At 35.0% G+C, this 24,485-nt stretch overlaps 2 protein-coding genes across 2 annotated transcripts; one reads left to right on the plus strand and one right to left on the minus strand.

Annotated features, from left to right (window-relative positions):
• Window positions 1-3,284: 3,284 nt before the first annotated feature.
• On the minus strand, window positions 3,285-23,071 carry mlpha (melanophilin a). Its single transcript, XM_089133922.1, has 14 exons — window positions 22,940-23,071; window positions 15,061-15,282; window positions 14,810-14,922; window positions 12,870-12,911; window positions 12,606-12,667; window positions 10,923-11,012; window positions 10,727-10,841; window positions 9,253-9,449; window positions 8,123-8,206; window positions 7,793-8,011; window positions 5,151-5,321; window positions 4,852-5,010; window positions 4,574-4,645; window positions 3,285-4,453 (listed from the first exon to the last, which is right to left on the minus strand). Exons 1-14 carry the CDS (start codon window positions 23,047-23,049, stop codon window positions 4,388-4,390), a joined length of 1,722 nt encoding a protein of 573 aa, XP_088990048.1. The 5' UTR covers window positions 23,050-23,071; the 3' UTR covers window positions 3,285-4,387.
• Window positions 16,442-17,910, plus strand: LOC120476521 (uncharacterized). Its single transcript, XM_039667577.2, has 3 exons — window positions 16,442-16,525; window positions 16,803-17,130; window positions 17,208-17,910. The coding sequence occupies exons 1-3, from the start codon at window positions 16,482-16,484 to the stop codon at window positions 17,523-17,525; spliced, it is 690 nt and encodes a 229-aa protein (XP_039523511.2). The 5' UTR covers window positions 16,442-16,481; the 3' UTR covers window positions 17,526-17,910.
• Window positions 23,072-24,485: the final 1,414 nt, after the last annotated feature.

Raw genomic sequence — 24,485 nt, forward strand, 5'->3', positions numbered from 1 at the left:
AATGCACCAAAGCAACTGAGAAAAACTGTAAAGTGTACTTTATTTGTGTTACAAGTATACAAATTCATTACGAGTGACTTTGAAACATACAAGCATCACAAGTGTATTTGTATAGCCTATATATATATTTTTTTTAAAGATTTATTTTGGGCGTTTTCACCTTTTATAATACTTTTTTACTACAAATTGCACACTTTGTTTTCAGTAACAATTTAATAGACAAATAATACGTATAATAATTTCAGTGACACATTAATAGACAAATAATACATATCTATACTTTATACAAAATACTGTTGAATTTAAGTACGCTTTCAATGCATTGTTACAATGATCATTTATAGCACACAGTTAAAAAATACCTAAAATATATTTGTAATAAAGTGCAAATAAAAAACACCTTTAAAAAATAAATGTAGTCTTACTCTCTACTCTTAATATTATATTTTAAAAATAAAATATACTCAAAGTATATATTTCTAAAATATGTGTTTAGAGCTATTATTTTAAGTGTGTTAAAAGAAATTGTATTGTAAAAAAAAAAAAAAAAGCATGATGCTAATATAATATCGGCCTATTTAAAGATAGTACATTTTTTGTTATATTTGCAATGTACTATTGGAAAAGGGAATATATTTCAAGTATACTTTTTTAAAGGGCAGTTAGATTAGAAGAGGCTTTATTAGACAACTCTAACTTTATATGTGATTTCCAAAGCCTCCAATGGGGGGAAGTTGTTACATATATTTTTCCTCAATAGTTTTGGCACATTTTTCAAAACAGTTGTAACATTCTCTAAATTATAAGCTCAATTGTCACAACTGTTTGCTGGATCATCAAAACTTAGTTGGCCAATGCCAACAACATAATAAGTGTTTATGTCATTGTGTGAGCCACACTGGTGACAATGTTTAGATGCTTTTTCACCATGGAAATATGTTATATTCAAATTTCCTGTTTTAGGTCAAAATTGATTGGGAAAAGTCAACACTGTAGAAAAAAGAAAATGAATAGTGTTTTTTAAAGCAATGGTTTACATGTCAACTGAACATTTTCAGTTGCTTGTTCATTTTTTACACACACTCTATTATGTATTCCTCTAACACATACAGTACATATCTTCTTAGTTACATATCTTTCTATTGCTCTTCCATGACAATAATTTTTAGTTTACATGTAACATATTTCTAGAAAAAAAAAGTGTTAGCTGCTGCTGCTCAGATTTGTGATGTTCATCCATGTTCAAAAATAGTATAGAGCTGTGACTGTAAGCTAACTCTATATACAAATTGCATGTGCTTTGCTAAGTTTTATTTGCTTTGGTGCATTTCTCACATCTCTATTTACATTTGCACAATAGTTAGTTCAACCTCCATGACATTTAGTCATTTTGTGCACCTCAGCAGTTTCTCATTCCTTCCCATAAATTGCAAATGCTTTTGGACATGCATTGCTTACAGCTCTCTGCTGTTTTATAACATTATCATTTGCTTATGTCATGTCAGTCAAAATGAACTAGTTGTGAATGCTGAATAGTCATTCCATATAAAACTAAAAGAGTCATCACATACAAAAATGTTGAACTAGTTGTCAAAATCTGACAAAAAAAAATACAATCTTTTTTTTTTTTAATCCTACTTTAAATTAAACAATTTCTCTCAGGTGAACCAGCGTTCACTGATGAGAATGTGTGAACATGAATGATTTACAGTACTATTGTATGTTCAGTTCCAATATGTACTGCAACATAGTGTACTCTGCACAGCTCTGCCCAAAGGAAGTTTGTTTGTTGTAAATAATATATTTTTTTTTTCTTTTGCACAATGCTGTGAACAAATTAAAATCGCAAAGAGCATGTGCAGTAAAAATGAGAAACATAAATATACAGTGTCTTGTACTCAGTTACCTCACTAAATACAGTAATGTGTAACTACTGTAGTTTTCAAATGGCTGTGCAAATAGTAGTGTTGCCTTGAGCATTTTCAGGTAGTGTCACCAAGATTTGACTTTTTTGCATTGGAAAACATTTACAGAGTAAACTGCCATAATGAAAACATGATCAAACACTGGTGTCAGGACTTTTCATCTTGATAACACTGACACTTTCATTGACATTATTGTAATACTTGTTTTTTAGGAATGAGCTATCCATTTTGAGCAAATGAGTGACATGCTTTTTGCAGGTTATCAACTACTGTAGGTTTAGCAGTTGTTAATTGTTTTGAGAACTGCATTAACTGTTGTTTAAATGTAAGTGATGTGAGAAATGCACCAAAGCGACTGAGAAAAACTCTAAATCAATAAGAAATTAAAATCTGATGTGAAAAAGAAACTAATTGTTCAGAGATCTGAACCTATTTTTTTGAGAGAGAAAGATGTCTAATTTGAGAATTGAGCCAAAGCGATTAAAAAAAAAACTTTCTTCAAATGTCCACTAGAGAGCAGCACACTCCTCAACAATGACACCAAGTGGATGCAATTGGGGTCAAACTTTGACTCGGGATAGCATTCGACAAGTATCCCCTGCTCGGGGTCAACCCTGTCAGTATGAAACAAACTTTTCCTTTGTCTTCTGCCATTCACTTTCACTCAGGATACTTAGCTAGTGAAGGCACTTGAATGAGAGATTATATGAGAATGCTAATTGATTGCTTTCTTCATGCTTTACATATCTATAATGAATTATTTGCAAAACTGTTGTTAGAAGTGCCTTAACTGCTTTAAGATAGTCACAAAGCTGTTGCTTCAAAACAATTCTTTCAAAACTTGTCACCAGACCAGCTGCCAGCAAGACCAGGCTGGAACTACGACCAGCAAACCAGTTGCCTATTTCTAATAAATCAACATATAACTTAAAAGGTTGGTTCACCCAAAAATGAAAATTCTGTCAGTATTTACTCACCCTCATGTTGTTCCAAACCTCTATCTGTTTATTTGTTCTGCTGAACACAAAGGAAGATATTTGGAAGAAAGTTTTAATCAAACAGATCTCATTCCCCATTGACTAGGAAAAAATAAATACATACTATAGTCAACGGGGAATGAGACCTGTTTGATTAAAACATTCTTCCAAATATCTTCCTTTCTGTTCAGCAGAACAAATAAACACATAGAGGTTTGGAACAACATGAGGGTGAGTAAATACTGATAGAATTTTAATTTTTGGGTGAACTAACCCTTTAAATAAAGTGACAGGATTACTGTAGGCCTATATCTAAAAAAAAAAAAAAAAAAAAGACCAATAATGAAATAAAGAAAAAAATTGTTTTGGAACCTTCCTTTATTATTATTAAAATTTAAAAGTTGTAAAGGCAATTTGAGGAACAAAGCAAGCAAGGAAAAACAATAGCAATTATTCCTATTTTTATTGGCATGGATACTTTAGAACAATCACCTTATTTCAACTAATACTGATTTTAGTTAAGGTTGGGGTTTGAACAACACTGATTTAAAATATGTGGGAAAGTAAGAACTACCGAATTTTTTTTTCATGTAATTTATATAAGAAAAAAACAAAGTAAATTCTATATTAGTACTCAATTGAAGCAATTAAAGAAAGTTAAAGCCAAATTAAAACGTAAATATCAACATTAGACAATTAAGTAAAATTACTCAACTTTTCTGTTCCTCATGTTCCCATCATGCACTGGGCCCTGAATAATGTTGATTTTCACTGATTTCCAGCGGTATTTACACGTGCTGGTGTTGTTGGGATTAGTTTTTTTTTTTAGATTAGCCATTTTGTGGCATTTTATTTTCCACACAAAATAACACATTGTGTATTCTCTACCAAGTATTGAGGACTCGGCGTTCACATCACGTAATTCCTTATATTTACTGCATTAATTACTTAAATATTTCTATGTAAAGCATATATTTTAAAAGTGTGGTTAAATTTAATATTATATTGTTTTAGTGAAATGTTTTGGAAAAATTCAACTAAATAGGTGTTACTCAACATTTTACTATAGCCAAGTTAAAATGACTAATTTCCTTTGTTACTTTCACTCAACTAAGTTAAGTTGTTTACTTAATTCCATACATGAAATTTACTTAAAAATATGCACGTGAAATATACTTTAAAATATATATAATTTATATGAAATACAGTGATCCAGTTTGCACCATTAAAAAAACAACACAATAATGATTCTCATGCATTCTGAAACAACATAATTCACACAATTAAAGGTTTTATATACATGGAAAAATACTGTTTAATCCTTTGGGGCTCAGTGTATTTGTATGTGTTGTCTTCTGATGATTTGAAAAACATCCTTTGGACTGAATGCATGTACATTTTGGATATAAGCTGCAAATGTACTAATGGATTAAGGGCTGAATAATACAGAGCAACAGAGAAGATAAAGCAATGTCCTGTTTACACTCAGAAGTGTACTCTGTTCGAAGGAATGTCTTGGGGAAACTTCCTTTTTTGATGTATACTCAGTGCCTGAAATAAAATATTGACAAAAAACATTGTATTAGTTGCAAATCTGCAAAACTTAAAGAAGTCTAAAGAGTTAAAAAAAAAATCATTTTAACAAGTAAAATTTCTTTTTTATCAGTTCACCTTTTTCTTGGCTTTATCAATTGATAATCCTTTAGCACTTAGAGCAGCTATCTTGTTCTCAATGTCTGAGACCTAATAGATAAATAAGTAATTAATATCTACAGATAGATAGATCGATAGATCGATCGATAGATAGATAGATAGATAGATAGATAGATAGATAGATAGATAGATAGATAGATAGATAGATAGATAGATAGATAGATAGATAGATAGATAGATAGATAGATAGATAGATAGATAGATAGATAGATAGATTTTTTTGGAATGTAGCTCACCTCACTCTCTGTGCTCTGAACTTTAGTGGCTGCCAAAGAAACTTGGTCCTCCAGTTCAGAGAGTTCTGAATCAATAAGCGGGCCGCTGTTGTTGGCATTCTGTTCAATCATTTGCAACTTTTTTGCCATTTCAAAGGACTTCCCTGCAGTCATGTACACCTGCAGTAATGAAGAAAGAAAGAAAAACTACAGCAAAAATCAGTTCTGAACAAATCTTAACAAATCGAGTGATATAAAACCGAGTCTAATCTCTCTCCTTCAAACAAACATAACAGTATCTATAAGAGGGTTAAGCTTACATTTTCCTCAAGTTCCCTGTACGCATCATCAGCATGCTTAACATCTGTGCCCGCTAACTGAAGTCTGTCATTAGGATTTGAGTGGGCCAACTCGTTCATAGCGCTTTCAGTGGCATTAATTGTTCTTAGAATCTCAGTTGTGATGTCGCATAGGGCCGCCGCAGTGGATCTCTGAAAGCCATGTAGAGGGAACAGTAATTAACCGAGAGGAGAGAAGCCTCGTCAGCATTAAAACCCTAAAAAATACTGTGGAGAGGTTTTAGCATTGCTGAGATTATAGCTAAATGAGGCATAAGTGTCGTATGGCCAATGGATAATATACGGATTACTTATTAAAACAACTCAGGGGAACTACGATTGTCTTTGAGATGTTTCTTCGGCTATACTAATAAAAATGCTATAGAGCTGAACTCAGTATTTTAAAGGGATAGTTCACTTTGAAATTAATTTTTGATATGTTTTAGCTTACCTCAAGAGCATCCAAGATGTAGGGGCCTTTGTGTCCACAGTATTTTCAATTTTTTATATTATTAGGTCAAACCGTTCTTGTCTGTCAGTCATCAAGTATAATAGAGGTTTATGGTCACAGAGAAGTCCAAATTAAACATGATTTAATGACTCGTAAATGTTAGTACACATTGATGGCCTGAGACACGAGAAAACGAACAGTATTTATATCGTTTTTACCTCTTATAATCTTATGATCTCTCGCGTGTGTATGTCACTCACTGTTTATACATAGATTTCAGAAGTGTTACCCTTCCCTGTGAAGATCTAAACATATTTAGATATATTGAAATCGTCTTCCATTGCAATTTCCTGTATATCAACAGACAACGTTGATATTTTTTTTTCCGCGACCATGCAAAAAAAAAAAAAAAATATCACTTCCGGCGCATTCTGGCGCTTGAGCAGACCGAAGCGCCCGTGCTTTCAGATCACTTGGACTTTGGTTACTCAAGGTAAAACCGATATAAATACTGTTCGTTTTCTCACACAAACCACTCGTTTCGTGTCTTAGGCCATCAATGTGTACTTACATTTACGAGTCATTAAATCATGTTTAATTTGGACTCACTGTGACCATAGACCTTCATTCTGTGACTGACAGACAAGAACGGTTTGACCGAAAAATATCAAAAGTGAAAATACTTTGGAAACAAAGACACCTACATATTGGATGCCTAAAACATAAAACAAAGCTAAAACATATAAAAAAATTATTTCAAAGTCAATTTTCCCTTTAAGATTATTAGGAGATAGTTCAACGCATTCTCATCCTTTAGCGTCATATAGAACGCTAAATGACAAAACGGCGCTATACAACGCACATGGCACCCGTTAACATTAATATAACACGCACTGTGATGGTTAGGTTTAGGTGTGGGGTAGGGTAGTCTCATATTACGCTAAATGATTTATGACGCCTTGGGTTAGCGTGAATATTAACGATAAAGGGTGCCATGTGCGTAGTATAGCGCCGTTTTGTCATATAGCGTTCTATGTGGCGCTAAAGGATGAGAACGGGCTGGATAGTTAACCCAATATTTTTTATTCTGTCATCATTTTTGTCATGATTCTGCCTTCTTGTCTTTGATTTTTCTCTAGTCGTGAGGCAGGATCATGACAGAATCATGTTTTGTGTGCAAGCGCATGGCCTGTTTGGGCCATGTGCTTGTGTTGTCTCGTTAACTTACCCCGCCCCCTTGTTATCCTAGTCTTGTGATTATTGTCTAGTCAGTTTCACCTGTCTTTGTCATTAGTGTTCCCTTTATAATCCCCTTGTGTTTGCTGTCCTGTGTCGGTTCATTGACAAATGTTGCCAAATGTTATCCGTGCCAAGTTTGTAATTACCTGTGAAGAGTATTTGTCCTGGTTTTCTATTGCTCGTGTCAGTCGTTTATTTAGTAGAATTTTGTCTGTACCTTGTCTAGTCTGTCACCTTGTCAGAGTCTTGTTTTGCCCCCTCGTGGGCTTTTGTTTTCCCCTATTTGTCTACAATAAATTATCTGTGATTGCACACCGTCTGCTTCTGGGTTCATCCGCCATCCATACCATAACAATTTTATTCATCCTCATGTCGTTCCAAACCTCATAAGACCTGAAACCCCCCCTTGAATGTCCAGGTAACCAAACCTTCATCGTATAAAGCAATTAACAAGACTTGATTAAACTGCAGTTTATATGGATTCCTTTTATGGTGCCTTATGAGCTTTTTGAAACCACTAAGTTTTGGTAATCAGGAATTTCAATGGAGAAACACTAACATCTCGGCTTTCATTCAAAAATGTCCTAATTTGCTTTCCGAAGATTAACCAAAGGCTTATGGTTTAAAATGACATGAGGGTGATGACAGAATTTTCTTCTTTTTTTCGAGCGTTCTACAACAATGTTACCGATAATATGGGAAACCTGCGGAAAGTTGTGTGACTTTTAATACCATATTTCACTAATAGTCTGATAATGAGACGTTTGAATCTGCATTAGCTGTTCTATAAAAAAAATAAAATAAAAAAACAAACATTGAAAGGCTTTTCTTTTTAAATCAGAGATGCTTCTCAGGAAAACCTTACCTTGGACAAAGACAGCATCTCCCATAGATTTTTGGACTCTATGGATATGTGTGTTGTCTGTGTATTCACCTTTTGTGCTTCAGTGGGCATTTCATCACTGGAGGAGCTCAAGGGTTCTAGGGACACAGGGGCCATCGGTGCTTGATCCCCCCTCACAGCGGACCCTCTGGACTTAGGAGGTCTCTTCGGCTCATCTTCATCAGAGGAAAGCGCCTTGTCGCTCAATAGCTCATCTAGTTTTCGTCTAAGCTTCACCTCATCCATCTGCCCTGCTGTGGGCTGAACAGGCTAAACATGAAAAGTTTTTTTTATTAAAATTATGAGATATTGACCTATATGAAACCTTTAGAAAAATAAGAAATACTGGAGCTACATTTATGTTTTGAGACATATTCATACCTGATCAGAAGCCGGAGTCATTTTCTCTTCCAGTCGATTCAAAAGACTCTCAATGGCAGACATTCTCTTGCTCAGTTCATTGATCTACCTCACAGCAACATGTGAAAGAAAGACGGAAAAAATCATTGGTGACGTTGACTAAGGGTAATTCCACCGATGGAGATATGAATATGTATTGAAAGTGGGTCATAAATGTAGTAGAATAGTATAAATTTCTAATTTGGGTCCTTCTTGGCTGATAAAAGGCATAAAATGTAAAACTTTTACATCCACATGAGGTGAAGAAGCAGGTCATATCAGTAGCCAGACAGTTTGTCATTCTTCAGCACTAATAAGAAAGATATGTGCAGACATTTACCTATAGGCTATGATCTGCAAATAAGCAAAAACATATCATGTATATTACACCTTATTATTAGAAGGTTTTAGTAAGTTTACAGTAAGTTTGATTTGAGTCAGAAGTATGTGGTAATTCTTTATTAATTACTAATAAGTTCCTTATATTTTTACTTTAGAAGACTGTTTCAGGTTATAAGTAGCCTAATTCCTTGATAATTATTTGATAACTCTTTATTAATTACTAATGGGTTCCCTATATTTTCACTTTAGAATACTGTTCCAGCTTCTAAGTAATTCCTGCAGAATTATTTGATACTTATTTATTAATTACTAATAAGTTCCCTATATTTTCAGTTTCCCTCAGTCGTTGCCTCAAATACATGAATTTACTCAGTGGCATTCTATGCTGAGGAAAACAGACACACACAGTACTGTATATAAAATATACAAATAATTTGAGGTTAGTTTTGTATGACTGTTCAGTAGTTACATCTTAGTTATTTTTCTTGAACCTTAATTAGTAGATAATTAGTAGTAGTTCTTCAGGAGGTATGACAGAATTCATTATTAACTAACTGATACTTAACACAATCATAAAATTATATTACATACTAATTAGTTAACAGATCTTCCTTAGTAGTTAACAGTAGTGAAGAAGTAGTTAATGAAGAATTACCTATTAGTTCGTCAATAATTCCTTATTAATTCTGCAGTAAGTAAGATACAGTATTCTAAAGTGTTACCCATTTATGCACTCTTTTGAATGCCTCATAAAAGTCTCTTATTCATACCGGTGGTGGCCCCTGTTGAATGTTTTCCTGAGAAGATGCTCGACTGCGGCGTCGCGGGGGCAGCTGGTAGACAGGGTAACGGAACATATCTTCCTCCTCTGAAGTGTCCAGGTAGATCTGGCGCGGAGCCATGGATGAGTTGATTTTAGAGAGAGAGCGAGCGCGTACCATTCTGTGTTCAGAATACAGTCCATCATCTACAACAAAAATGAAGAGGACATATTAGTTCATTTGCTTAGTGTTGATTAATGCTAAACTCCATCTAAGTGCTCCTGACTGTGCAGTGCATCCTATGTTATACAACATGTAATTGAACCGATATCAAAAAACATTAAAACAATATATGATTTGTAATACTTAAACCTCTTTAGCCTCAACCTTGATCACTTGATCATCATTATGCACAACATAATTACAAATGTTATTTTCAATATGTTATGTCAGTGATCCATAGATGCTGGATTACAAAAACAAAAAATCAGTAGAAAAATGCTAAATTGCATACATGTGGTTTCTTTCAAAATTATGTGTATGGGGTAACTTACACATTTACAATACATAAAAAATGTAAATGAAGAGTTCAGATGCAAAAGCCTCTAAATGCCATTTGAAATTTTCTTCTTTAATGATGATTTTTAGCAAACTTGTTTATTTAAGTTCAGTAATTTCACTTAAATAACAATTAATAGGTAATTATCATTGCAATTTAAGTGAAATCACTGAACTTAAATATACAAGCTTGATAAAAATGATCATTCTAGAAGAAAATTTCAAATGGCACTTAGAGGCTTTTGCATCTGAACTCTTCAAATATATTTCATAAAAGGATTTAACATAGTCATGATCCTGACCATGTGTTCCTTTGGTCTTGTTTGTACTTTTATGTTACTTCCTGTTCTTCACCATGTTTTGTAGTTCTTTGTAGTTTTTCTGGTGTGTTAGTTAATTCCCATGTGTGTCTTGTTGTCCTATTGGTCCTTTAGTATTTATACCCCAGTGTGTCTTGTGTTCTTTGTCGAGTCTTGTCCTATATGGCTGTATGTTTTGATGAGCTAATTCTGTTCCCTGCATATGGATCCAACATTCCCTCAGCTTATCCGTGTGCTTATCAGTGTTACACGGATTTGAGCTTATCCGTGTTACACATTTACTTAAAATATTTTAAAATACTGTACATTCTGTTTATATTCTGAGACACTGATTAAGAGTACTATTTTAGAATTACAAGATTGTATAGACATAGACAATATTAATATTCTTTATGTGCAATCTGAAAACTTTGTGCATATGCAAATTATTTTATGATGAAATCTACGCCAGATTTTACTTGAGGTCCCTAATATGTGATCAGTTTTTTACTCCATCCAACAGCAGTTTGTGTGAATGTGTCAATTTGTGAAAAAAGGAGGAAGAGAGATAAAGGGAAAGAAAGAAAGGGAGATTGAAATGTACAAACAGAACGTGCTTTCTTTACCTGGGCGTGAAATCCTGTCGAGACTTTTCCTGCGGTTCATGCGATGCTGATGGTGATGGTACATGTCGGAATTGTATTCTAGATCATTACGCTGACCTCTATCTTCATGGATGTTCTGGAGAAGAGAGAAAAGTGTTTATAATGCCTGAGTACCCCTTAAAAATGTGGATGTTCATACTGAGAACCATATCAATACCTGGACAGACTGTCTGCGGGAGTGAGTGGCATAGTCGTCCATGTCAAGATCCATGGGGTGCACAGAGAGCAGACGCTTGGTCTTTCGCATCTGAGAGGAAGTCACAACAAGTTCATAGAAGATAATATGATGAACAGAGTACTGGTTTAAGAGACGTTTGTTATCGGAATTTCACAATTTAAAATATTCCCAATGCTTTTATAATGATTCTAAAATATTAATTCCAGGGATTTATGAAATATACAGTAATATAATAATGTATAGTACTGCAATAGCAGCCAACTGCAACAGAAGCATCATGCCCATTTAAATGTGCCACCTCAGATTTATGAACAAAGTAAAAAGTAACTTCAATAATTAAGTTGTAGACTTAAAATAAGTTTGCCCGAAACTCTGTGGCAGAAATCCCCTTTGTTTATTTAAGTATAAAAATACTATACATATAAGCCTATATTATGGTATGAATATACTAAGTCATAGTAAGGAAGGCCATTTCTGCCACAAAAAAAGAAAATCTTTGATACACCATAATTATGATGTAAAAAAGTAAAAATTATCACATTAAAAAGTTTTTGTCCTAATTATTTTTTCCCTAATATGTCATAATTTTGAGCATCACAATTCCAACATTTTATCTCAAAATTAGTGTATCATAATTTCAACATTGGCAACACTATTTCAATAGTCCACTTTAGACATTCTATAAGGAAATGTGTAACTATGTCATTTAGACTATCTGCTCAATATCTGTTAACACAGTATTGTGATGGTCCTCCAACAGACATTCTACTGACTAAAGCTTACAAGTATATGTTAACTTATTCTACTAACCCTAAAACCAACCTAACATTCCACTAATACTCTAATGAGAGTTGTATATTAAGTTGCAAATTAACAAGAATTAGTTGACATATTAAGCCTAGTCCAACCAAAGTTCATTACTGAGGGGTTTTAACTAAAAGCTTCTTGTACTAACATGTGCTAAAATATGTCAGTATCTGAAAGGCACACTTACTAAGGCACATTTAGAAAAGCTACTTAAATATCCTAATTGTATAAAGCCTAATCCTGTCTTAATCTAAACCCTGTTTGTGAAACCAGGCCAGTAATTGCAAAGTTACTTGGTTAGTAGACTGACTAAATAGGACAACCACATTATTCTTATCTCATAATTGTAATTTAGCATCTCATTATTATGACATTTTGGCCTGGTTTCACAAACAGGGCTTAAATTAAACCAGGATTAGGCCTTAGTTAAATTAGGATATTTTTTTATAAGCATGCCTTAGAAAAACATTACTGGTGTACATCTACAAAGTATTGCAGATCCAAAACAATGGCACTGACATATTTTAACATCAGCACAGGTTAAAACAGTTTACATGCATTTTAGTCTGGGACTAGGTTAAGCCTTGTCTGTGAAACCAGGGTCTTGCTGTATGTCATAATTGTTATATGCCATAAGAATAGTTTTTTTTTTCTTTTTTTGTGGCAGAAATGGCATTTCATAGGGTATTGGTTCCCAACACAAAAGCTGTACCAATAGACTAAAACACTAAGCACAAAAACAATGATTTACTAAGTTGTTAAAAAGAGTTTAAAAAATGCTTTATTTCAGCCTGGAAAAAAGCCTGGAAAAATGCTACTGAAATGTGAATTCAAATACCTAACAATTTAATCTACCTGCTTATAACGTTGAGCCTCAGCAGCATCCATATGTTCTTCATCATGACCATTACACACATCTAAGAATAAAATAGATTATATATTACAGTGGTGCACTACCAAAAGGGATTCAATGGTTTCAATATGGATCCTTTAACAATGCTTGGTCAAATCCCCTCAGCTCTACTCTGTGACGACACCATCTATATCAGAGGTATTAAATTCAAATTCTAATATGCTTCCTGTTTTCTTCAAAACACCATGAATGTGTTTTGTACTCACTGCGCACATCAGGCATGCTCTGCGTGTCATCATCACGTTGCCCTAAATAAATCAAGGACAACAATGTAAATGCTGGTCTTGTGTAACACAAAGGGAAAATCTGACATTCCTTAAGGACTATTTAACTCAGGCACTCAGACAGATTACAATATGTGGAATCTAAGCCTCCATTTGTGCATTCGTCCAAGGTTTCTACTTTTTTCTCTTTAACATGTCCTGTCGAGCAAGGCTATAAACAACATCAACAAGTTATACAGCGCCCCAGACATAGCATGTGACCCTGTTGTGGCCTCAGCACTGCTGGAACAGTCTCTGGACAGAGTTCTTTAAATTCAAAAGACTGATCAACAAATCCTTTTGGTAACTTAATACACATACTGTAGACATAACAACGATCACACATGGTCTAACTATTTGCTGTCTCTTGCTGTTGTTTATCTGAAAAGCATGCTTTACATATTTATTATATGTTATACTAAATATTGATCATGAAGATTTTTTTTTTTTTTTTTTTTACATTTTTTCATTTAGAAGGGGCTTTTATCCAACGTGACTATAAGATCTGGGGACTCTAATCTACTATCTGTCCCTAGAACTAGACTTAAAATTAGGGGTGATCGTGCATTTACAGTCCTAAGCTATGGAATAGCTTACCGGCTTACATCAGATCCGCCAAAACTTTGTCAATTTTTAAATCAACTTTGAAAACATTTTTTTTTCAATAGCTTTTAATATATCGTGTTTTGTTTTTAATTATCTTATTATTTGTTTTCTTCCTTATTGTTTGTTTTCTTGGCCTTGTAAAGCACTTTGGTCAACTCCAATTGGTTTTAAACGTCCTATACATATACATCGCATTCTCACCCCAAGGCGTCACCTTTGACCATGCTTCAATATTTGACGTTTTAGGCGCCCTTTAGCGTCAGTTACATGACGCGATCCTACGGCGTCATCTAACTGATGCTAAAGGAAAGCGTCAGTTAGATGACGCGGTTAGGTTTAGGTCTGGGGTGGGGGTAGGTTTACACGCGATCCTAGGGCGTCATCTAACTGACGCTAAAGGGCGCCTTAAGCGACGCTAAAGGGCGCCTTAAGCGTCAGATATTGAAGCATGGTCAAAATGTCAGTTAGGTGACGCCTTGGGGGTGAGAATGGGCTGACATATAACATTGTATTGTATAAGGCTTCAGTTTAGGACTTATAAAGCACATGATAAAGCCTTATTCTGCATGACCATATACATCCCCTAATACTACCCAATTCCTATTCAATACCTTAACTCAAAACTACCGTACTAACTACCCAACACCTTATCTTACCCAATACTGCCTTACTAACTACCCAACACCTTATCTTACCCAATACTGCCTTACTAACTACCCAATACCTTACCTTACCCAATACTGCCTTACTAACTACCCAATACCTTACCTTACCCAATACTGCCTTACTAATTACCCAATACCTTACCTTGCCCAATACTACCTTACTAACTATTACGAAGCAGTAATTAGGAGTTTATTGAGGCAGAATTCGTAGAATTGGACCCTAATCTAAAATGTGACCGACTATACAGTTAAAATTATTACATTATGTACAATAATGTACAATATAATATACAATATCTTAAACTGAAATCAATATTTCATATCCACACATTTGTTTGTTTAGAGAGTAGCTGTGTACTAAGTGGGATAATGTACAGTGACAGTCAGCCAGTCATTGTTGCAAAATAAACCCCTTCAGGGTGATACAAGAGCCCTCTATTCTGAGGCCCAATCTTTATTTAGCGATAATAACTGGCAAGCTGTACATTATCTCTTACTTAACACTCCCTTGCGAAGCACAATCACTTAAAATGACTGGTGATACTAAACCATGATGATGTGACAGCAATGTATGCGCAAAAAAGGTTATCAGGGGCTTTTAATAGCACTCACCATCTTCATTTAATCTCTTATACAGTGACCTCATTACTTTTGCACTGCCAAAACGCTTGAAGCGAGAGTGTACATTGTCATGGTACCACCCCAAGGTTCCAATTTTTAGGACCCTGGATTAAAAAGAAACAAAACAAAAAACAGGTGCTATGTATAGATTTTATTTATAAGTGATTACATATTCACATTACTTTAGAAGTGTACAAAGTGTATAAGCATTAAACTCTGAGAAAAGAAAAAAATGTTCTAACCTGGACATGCGGCAGGGGTCGCAAACCCAACCACGCTCTTTCTTGTTGTAGCGGCTGCAGGATTTGCAGGTGTAGAGTTTGCAGTCTATACACTGCCGTTTACTGTTCACCAGGAACTTAAAGGGCTGCAGGCAGCGGATACAGTGAGAGTCAGCCAGATTTGACTGAGATCCCAGTAGTTCCCTCTTTGTTTCCTCCTTCTCAATCTTGGATTTAAGCTCCCTGCAATGTAATATAAATAGACAGAGCCTTTCAGCATAATGACATACATGACTAAAGAATAAGCTTTTCAGCTGAAATAAGCTTTATGGCTTTGAGGGGTGAGAATCGTTTTTTTTTTTTTTTTTTTTTTGCCAGGTTTGTCTTAGCCCTCAATTAAAAACATTTAAAATAATTAAATATAAATCAATGACAAACAAACTCATTTTGCAGAATACAAAATATTCATAGGGATGCACAATACACTGTGTTCTAAATTATTCTGCGAGTGACATATCATTAGGATTTTATGCAGTAAATATTCAGTATATTAAAATTTAAATATTTCAATATACTAATTATTCGGATCCGTATTATAAAGTGAAGACCATGGGGACTAACCAGTAAGAAATTTTCTAAAAGTATACCAATGTTGACCAAAAATCTCAAACACTTGAAATGACTTTAGCATTTGGTTGCACAAGTCATGACTAGATCATGTAACACTTGAGTCATTACTAGTTAGTTCCAATGATCTTAACTTTATAATATGAATCCAAATAATTAGTAATTCCCACAGAAGTATCTAGTAACACTTTCATCTGCGCACTATCACTTACAAATTCGTTAATCAGAGTTTTTTTAGTTGATAATTAATATTATGTTGTTAATAAACTTTTTCAGTAGTTCTCTGGGAAGTATTAAAACAGCAGTTATTGATTAGTCAATAATGAACTACCACTTTCATCTGTGCGCTATTACTTACTAGTTCGTTAATCAGAGTTTCTTGTTAGTTAATAATAGTTTATTCCAAGTGCGCTGTCTTTTTTTTTTTTTTTTTTTTTGTGGGGCATGAGTGATGACCCATTAACAAATGAATCTGAGCCCCTACAAAGGAAATCTTCCGCCTTGGCCTACCTGTGGTGTTCTTTACCTGTGTTTGGACATAGCTAATCTAACTAATCTACTCTACTGCAAGACGGAAATCTTCTGTCTAGCTTCTAGACAAGGCAGCAGACTAATCTACTCAGTTAATCTCTATATCTGTAGAAGTTCCTTGGAAATTTAACATCCAACTTTGACTAACAAATAAAAAAAAAACAGTAGGCGTAACTATGTTTATTACCCAATAACTGACTATACAGTATATAAAACTGTAGTGCTTGGATTGGAGATTGAGGAACTTAAAGAGAGCTGGAGACGTTCACATCAACCCCATAAACATGAAGACGGTGGCCTTTCTTTGTTTTAGTTTCTTATATTTTGGGTAAGGTCTTTTACTTACATGATACATTGACTTTGACATGAATACTGAGTTTTGATTTAACACCCATACTTTGGACAATCCAATCCAATCAAAAAAATAAAAAATTGTACTTTCTAAAACAAATGGGTATCTTAATATAATGGTCTTGACATTCCTTGATTTTATCAGGCCTTACTAATTAGAAATGCCTGATAAATTTTTGGTTTGAAAACAATTACCTCTTTATTAACTCTCTTCTTAAATTATTTATTTTGGTAATGGTTTGTGCATGTAACAGGTACATACTTTGTAGCTGCCCCAGTAACAATTTGGAAATCACATCTGTTGAAGACGTTTATGAATTAATATGGGAGAACAACAGTGCAATTGCCTTTGAGACACTCCGAGTAGACTTCCTACAACAAATGCAGAATGGCAGTCTCCAGGCAGAGCGATACATAAACTTCACCATGCAAGACATCAACTACATACTGACGGTGACGAAAATGTTGAAGAAAATGAGTGAAAAAGAAATCCAGCCTGATGACCTCAGGGACTTCATAAACGGCAGATACTTAAGTTATAAAAAATATACCGACTTAATGCTTGAAAGATTTTCTTTTAAGGTAAGAACAGAAAACAAAGACTAAACTTTACTAATGTGTGAATTTATTGAAGATGCTCTATACTCTCATTTCCACAGGATGTGCCCACCATTAAGCCAACTCCAGCTATGACGAAATATCTGTCGTTCTACAGAGAACTGATGGAAGATCCACTGGACTTTGCTGTGGGTCTTCTGCCCTGCGCCAGACTCTGGGTCTGGCTGGGTAAAAATATCAAAACACCTAAAAATAATGCATACTACAGTTGGAAGGTGGAGAACATGGACGGCCATCCTGAGAAGCACTACAAAGCTCTGCTGGAAAAGCATCTGGACACACATGAAAAACTGGAGAAGGCCAATAATATATTCCGTGAACAGATGCAAAATGAGCATGATTTCTTTTACTCATCTTGAGTGGTTGATGGCTGATTAGTAGTTATGAAGCTTTTTCTACCAGTATAAAAATGGAATTCCATGTGAAAAAAAAAAGAAAAAAATAATAATATTTGCATGACTCACCACTCTTTAAAAAAATCAGAAATTGATGGTCATCCAGGGCATATATTCTGTGTACTATCATGTTTGATTGCATTTCATGTGTGATTATTCATCTTTGATTGTAAGGTCTGTAGAATAAAATTCAAGGAGATGTTTTGTTTTATGAAAACTATGTAGGGGAGATGATGTGGGGATTGAGACAGGGATGATTGTAATATTGTTTGCTTTTATCATCTGTAACTTAAGTGTGTTATGTATCTCAAGCATTGATATACTTTTAAATTAGTTGTTTTGGAATCTACTTGTCCTTAAAATGTGAAAGTTAATGTCAAGCACAATGAGTGATGTTGTTGCAATCTTCCCCACTATCAGGGAGGCGAGGCAAGTGTATTTATAGGACATTTCATACACTGTGGTATTTCAAAGTGCTTTAGAGCAGAAGAAGAAAAATAGCAATCATAAAACAATTTAATCATAAAACAATGAAAAAAACACAATAGAATAAATTAAAAATTTGGGTAAACTTTTACTGTAACTCAAGTACATTTCTAATGAAAAGAAAATGAAATTTGAAAAAATGAAAATGAAAAAAAAAAAATCATGTCACTGGGTGATGTTCCTGTTCTTACTTTATTTTAAAGAGGTTGTTCCACATTAAGCAAGTTACAGTTATGCAATATGGGGAGGAAGTATAAGATCTTTCTTATAAAGAGCATGGTGCAATGTCTTGCAAAAGGTGTGAAATCAACAATTATTTTACATAAACTGACTAGAGATAATCGAACTGTCAAAAGATTTGTGAGTGATTCAGAGCAGAGAAGAGCTCTGTCATTTAAGGCTTATTGAAAAAAGGTTTCTGTCAATCAAATCAAAAATAATTGTAATAAAAGGGAAGCTATAATAAAAAGCCACTATTGAGCAGAAAACAGTTTGAAGCTGCATGTGTCTTTGGAGTTCCAAGAATCTCTCCATGCAGGCTGGCAGTTGTCCATAAAGTTGCGTTTCATCCGCCTCTAACCAAAGAGAAACATTTACACCTCCCCTGTGTAGTTCACTCACAGGGGAGCAGTTCAGTTCAACATTCAATGACAGTTCAACATTCTCTATTCAGTTTTTGCTATATATTACTTGTTTTTATGCCAAGACATTGTTTCATTTCATGCTCCCTTCAAAACATTTGCAACTGCTTTTTATCACTCAGGGCCTGTTGGGGTCTACATTTAGAAGTACATTTGGAAAAGACATCTACAAGTTTATTTTAGCATGCTAAGTATTGAAAATCAAAATCAAGTTCTGTATACACTTGAATTTTTACAACAATACGTATGTCCCATCGGGTAATCAAAAGCTCTACACTTGCGGGATTGATGTCCACTTGGGCCAAATACAGGAAATACAGTACATCATGTGAGTAGAGCAAAGACCGCAAGTGGCCCTATGTAGTTTGCACTCCCTTCTTTTTTTCGGTTTTCTTTTGTTCCCATCATTTATAGTTTGTTGTTATGGTTACTCATTAGCTGGTTGATTAATACACATCTGTGCCTTGTTTTATCGCTTATCATTTTGTGTATTTAAACCCTCTATAGTTTGCAGTTCACTGTCCTGCCTTGTCTTTATTCTACTGAACAAGTAAACTGTTGTGTTTTCTCATGTACCTGAGTTTATATTTGTATTATCTTCTTTGTTTTTGTTAATAAAACTGCTTGCATATAATCCATCTCCTTCTCCCTCCTTCATCCTCACAACGCTCTGACGTGACAGAATACGGGGCCTAGATAGGGTTGGGTATCGGTTGGGTTTTATCCGATACCAGTACCTACTCTGTATTTTTTAAACGGTTCCGGTGCCTAAACGGTTCTTGAAACGGTACTTTAGAAAACGAAACCGCACACACTTTGTCAAAAAAAATAAAATAATACCCTTTATTTACAGGGCCAAACTGGACACAATATTAACTTACAATATAAATACAAGTAACATATGGTAATAATAAATAAACCAATATACGTAAAATAAAAGTTCATATTTACATAATATCAAATAAAACAATATTATATCAAACAATGTAATTATACTGGAGATTAATAGAGATTACTACCAGGGTAATATAATATCGACATGGCTACAGGTTCCCATGTTTTAGTCATGTAAGTTATCTGGTCATTTACTAGTTAAGCTCCTATAGCCAGTTTGATATTTCGTTCCCACTGCGTCTTAACTACGCAGCTTTTACTAAACATATGAAAGAGAACGTCTCTGTGTAACCCATGTTCTCTGAATAGGGAACGAGACGCTGCGTTCGCTGCCAAACTCCTCGCGCTGCTGATGAGCTTCCTTTTTCGGCAAGGTCTCGAGAACTCTGAGGAGCAGATCATGCGCGCGCTAATATAATATGACGACGTGAGCGTCAAGGCAGCGCGAATGGTGATTCTATATAGACCACCGTTCTGAATTTCTGCAGCCAAACCTTGCAGCGTTTTGTCTTTGGCATCTTCATTAATCTCCTCGCTATCTGCAGACGTTCCGGGAGTCTCCCGCATTTTGATAACGGCTCCCGGATGATCGCAAATTAGTTCAAATCTCCCGGAATCTAGAGCGAGTGAGCAAAAGCGTTTAAATTCTTATTCAGTCTGGTTTCTACCATTTACGTCAGAACCGGTTCCCTATTGGCACCGAGTTTCGGTACCCAACCCTAGGCCTAGAGAATATTTTTCGGGTCTGGTCTCAATAATTACAACAAACTAATAAGTCTCTTTCAAGGGAATTTCCAAAATTGTAATATCTGTGCATGTCTATTTTATATAAAAACTCATAGAGGGCTCTATCTTGCACCCGGCGCAAATGACTATATTTACAAATAACACAGTCTCATCCCAAAAAGTCATATAACTGACGTTTTGGGACATATTTTGACCATACGTCAATATCCGCCTTTTTAGGGCCCCCCTTAAACGTCGGTAGATGGCGATCCCGGGCCGTCATACAACTGACGCTTTACCTTTAACGTCAGTTAGGTGACGGATTAGGTTTAGGGTTAGGTTTAGGTCTGGGGTAGAGTTAGGATCCCATAACCTCATCTACCGACGTTTAAGGGGGCCCTAAAAAGGCGAATATTGACGTATGGTCAAAAGACGTCCCAAAATGTCAGTTATATGACGTCTTTGGATGAGACCGGGTTGTTACAAACGCATTTTGTAAATATAGTCAAAAAATATTAAAAAAAATAAAATATAGTAAAAAAAAAAGCGAGATTTTTCCCTCAAAAGACGCACGTCGGTAAACTAGGAAATGAATTTGCCCTCCCTGGGCGGATCGGCGCAAAAAGGAGGCGTGTTTCGCCGCAAACATTCCCTGGTGCTATTTTACACTTCCAGAAAACAATTGTGCCACTGACCAGAAAAAACCTGGTCTAAAGTCAGTGGCGCGTTGCGCGTTGTTCATAATGCTATTTTAAGCGTGCATGCTTGGCCATAATGTAGCGGGTGCACAACGCGCATACACTTTGATTCTCCCATCAACACAGATGCAGCAGTTTTTATTTTTGCTAATCATACATTATAACAAGGAAAAATATTAACACATGAGGGAAATCATTGTGGTTTACATGAAGATGAAAAAACATTATTACCCATTTTAAGGCTAATTGTAGTACTGAAGGATTAGACCTGTTTGCCCAATAGTGGCAAGAAACATACGTATATAATGTTTAACCGATGCTGATGTGCGAGGGTTTCTCCCATCCCCGTACACCGTCACTTCTCTGTCTTTTACTGCCCTGTCAAGAACATCGGTCTCATCGGCTGTGAACGCTAATGGCGCGTGCCTGGTAAACTTGAAATAATAACAATGCGTCATGAATTGTTATAATAATAATTCGTCATGCAACATGCGCACCTGTTCTAAAAGGGTATGTTTGATAGCGCTCTGATTGGTTTATTTCACGTTATGCCCAAACCACTACTATGACAACGCATTCTCACCCCAAGGCGTCACCTTTGACCATGCTTCAATATTTGACGTTTTAGGCGCCCTTTAGCGTCACTTACATGACGCGATCCTACGGCGTCATCTAACTGACGCTAAAGGAAAGCGTCAGTTAGAAGACGCGGTTAGGTTTAGGTGTGGGGTGGGGGTAGGGTACACGCGATCCTAGGGCGTCATCTAACTGACGCTAAAGGGCGCCTAAAGCGTCAGATATTGAAGCATGTCCAAATGCTTCCCAAGGCGTCAGTTAAGTGACGCCTTGGGAGTGAGAATGGGCTGACTATGAATAATGAAGCTACTTCAGACCAACCCCTTTTAGATTTGCGCCTGGCGCAAGAGGCATTTATCCCGCCGGGAAAATAGCACCAGCACAGAGACCCGCCCACAAAGTTAATTGCGCTTTGCGCTTTGACACTTGCGTTTCAGATCGTTAAAATAGGGCCCATATTAGTGTCAGTAAACATTTTCAATGGAATCCTTTCTAAACAGTCACACAAACTTGCACTGAATTTTTCACTATCGTGATAATAGAATAATTCAGCACTATAATGGATGTCCTAAAATGATCATATCAAGAATTTAATTTGAATTCACGACATACACTAAATATCTGTCCTTGCCAGGAAATAGAAAACAACACAATCTTCCAACTCAAGCAAATAAGAATTCAATGGGCAAACAGAGACCTCCTTGTAAATAGAGAATAGAGCTCTGGGGCATCATGTTTTCCCACCCAGTGGAATGGTGTGATCAGGCCTTGTGACTGTACCATGATCATCATGATGTCTTTACAACAGTGTCCTTTCAAACTTTATGCCCTTTCTCATAAACTTGTTTTTTTTTTTTTCTGGCATGTATAGAGAAATGTGGAATAAATTATGGATTATGGATATACCTCTCATACACTATGTGCAGGTTGGCTCCACTGACAGATCACAAACATTATCAAATTAACCAATGTAAATGTAAGATTTGCCTACAAAAATATGGTTTAAGGACATTTTACTAACATTCCCATTTAGTTAGAATGTTCTCTGAATTTTAAAAAGGGACAATTTTTAATGTTTTAAAGTAGTTTTTTTTTTATGCAAGGGAATGTTCCATTTTATAATTTTACAATAAGGAAAGTTACTTTCTGAAACAAGCAACATTAACAAAAGTTAGACAAATTTCCAACAAAAACTTTCATAATAATAATAATTAAAAAAAAGAAAACATTCTATTGTGTTAATGATACTGTTCATAACTTTGAGAGAACCTTGCCAGAACGTTAGCTAAGGTTCTGATAATAACATTCCTTGTTAGCTAGATAAGTGGTAAGTAATCATGCAATTTAAAGTTCTCACCCAAGCCTCTCTTCTTCCTTCTTCCTGAGGACGAAGTCTCTCTGAATGACGCTCCACACATGTTTGGCCTCCTCTTCTGATAGTCTGGACAGGTCCAACTTCTTATCCATAATCAGAGCTTAGTTGTTTTTTGTATGTTTTACTAAATAACAGGAAAAAATTACTTTGAATTAAATAACAGGAAAAAGTACAAGGCTACAAGAAGTCTAAGAATAATGCGGCTCTTTCATCATTCTACCTCTTTATCCTCTAGAGAAATAACAGGTTTTTATATGAGCTACAGTACCTCGACATACAAATTCATATGAAGCACCACAGTCATTATAATCATAAATCCATCCACTGTGTGACCCTTTTCATTCCCAAGTCTAGGCAGATGCTTTAAATATAGGTACATTTAAAAGGTCTCTTAAAAAATAATTCAGTATAGATTAGTCTGTAAACATCTGTAACATCAGTAATTCAGATCAAGTTTTTGAATTCCATTATGAAAGAGGCATTAACTACTGCTAAATAAAATTAGTGCTATTACAACAACTACATTACCTTTCAAAGAAAGTGATGGCTGTATTTCATTAAATATTGATGATGGCCCAAATACACCACTACTGTGTGTAAATGTGGAATTGGTGTCATTCTAATTCATAGTGAATTGATATCCATGGCTCCTCGGATACAGTATTCATGATGTGATAATATTGATTTCAGCCAGAGTGTTATAAGTAATTAAACCCAGTAAATGAATCAAGTCGGACAGATACCTTCTGCAATTGTTAGAAAGTAATGTATAATCACAGTGACAACATGCATGAACTCTTCACATTGTTATAGCCTTTATAGCAGCAAGAGGAATTGACTAAATATAAAACCTATTTAAAAAAATCAGACTTTACACTTTGTTTCATAAGTGATAATGAAGATTTAGTTTACCTTGCATGCAGACACGTAAAGCTGCTCTTGCCAAGTCTCTCGGGATGAGGCAGATAATGTGAGAATAGTCAGAGGTATGGCAGTCTCAATCACATGTCTAGTTTTTCAAATGAAATGCAGAGAAAGCTCCACCCTTTCCATGCTTGAAATATACTGTAAATGAATGTTTTTTTCCCCCCGCTGGCTGATCAAAATAATTGTTATTTGAAGAGAGATTATTGGTTGTATTTTATCCTTTGCTTTTATCTTACTGATTCTTTTTGGTTCAGTTTCTTCTAATAAACAGTTGGTTAAATTTTATTTTTAGCCTACTTTTTGTTTGTTTATATTTTACATTGAAGCTTCTTTAGTTCTGTTATAAATAATTAAATAAAGTTTTATACAACCGTAATTCCAACAGAAGTGGGACTTTTTACTTGTATCACTACCATTATCTGTGTTTTTTATGTTGTTGTTGTTTTCTGCAGCTTACATCGTTATAGATGCACAACAAGTTCTAGTTAAACAGTATATACAGTAGGGTGCTAGAAGTTATTGCTTGAATAGGCAGTCTTAATAGAAATGTATTCGACCTGTTAAAAATAGTAGTATATATACAAGTATATATATATATATA

This window comes from Pimephales promelas, chromosome 8 (assembly GCF_988280905.1).
Source record: "Pimephales promelas chromosome 8, fPimPro1.hap1.1, whole genome shotgun sequence".
NCBI lineage: Eukaryota > Metazoa > Chordata > Actinopteri > Cypriniformes > Leuciscidae > Pimephales > Pimephales promelas.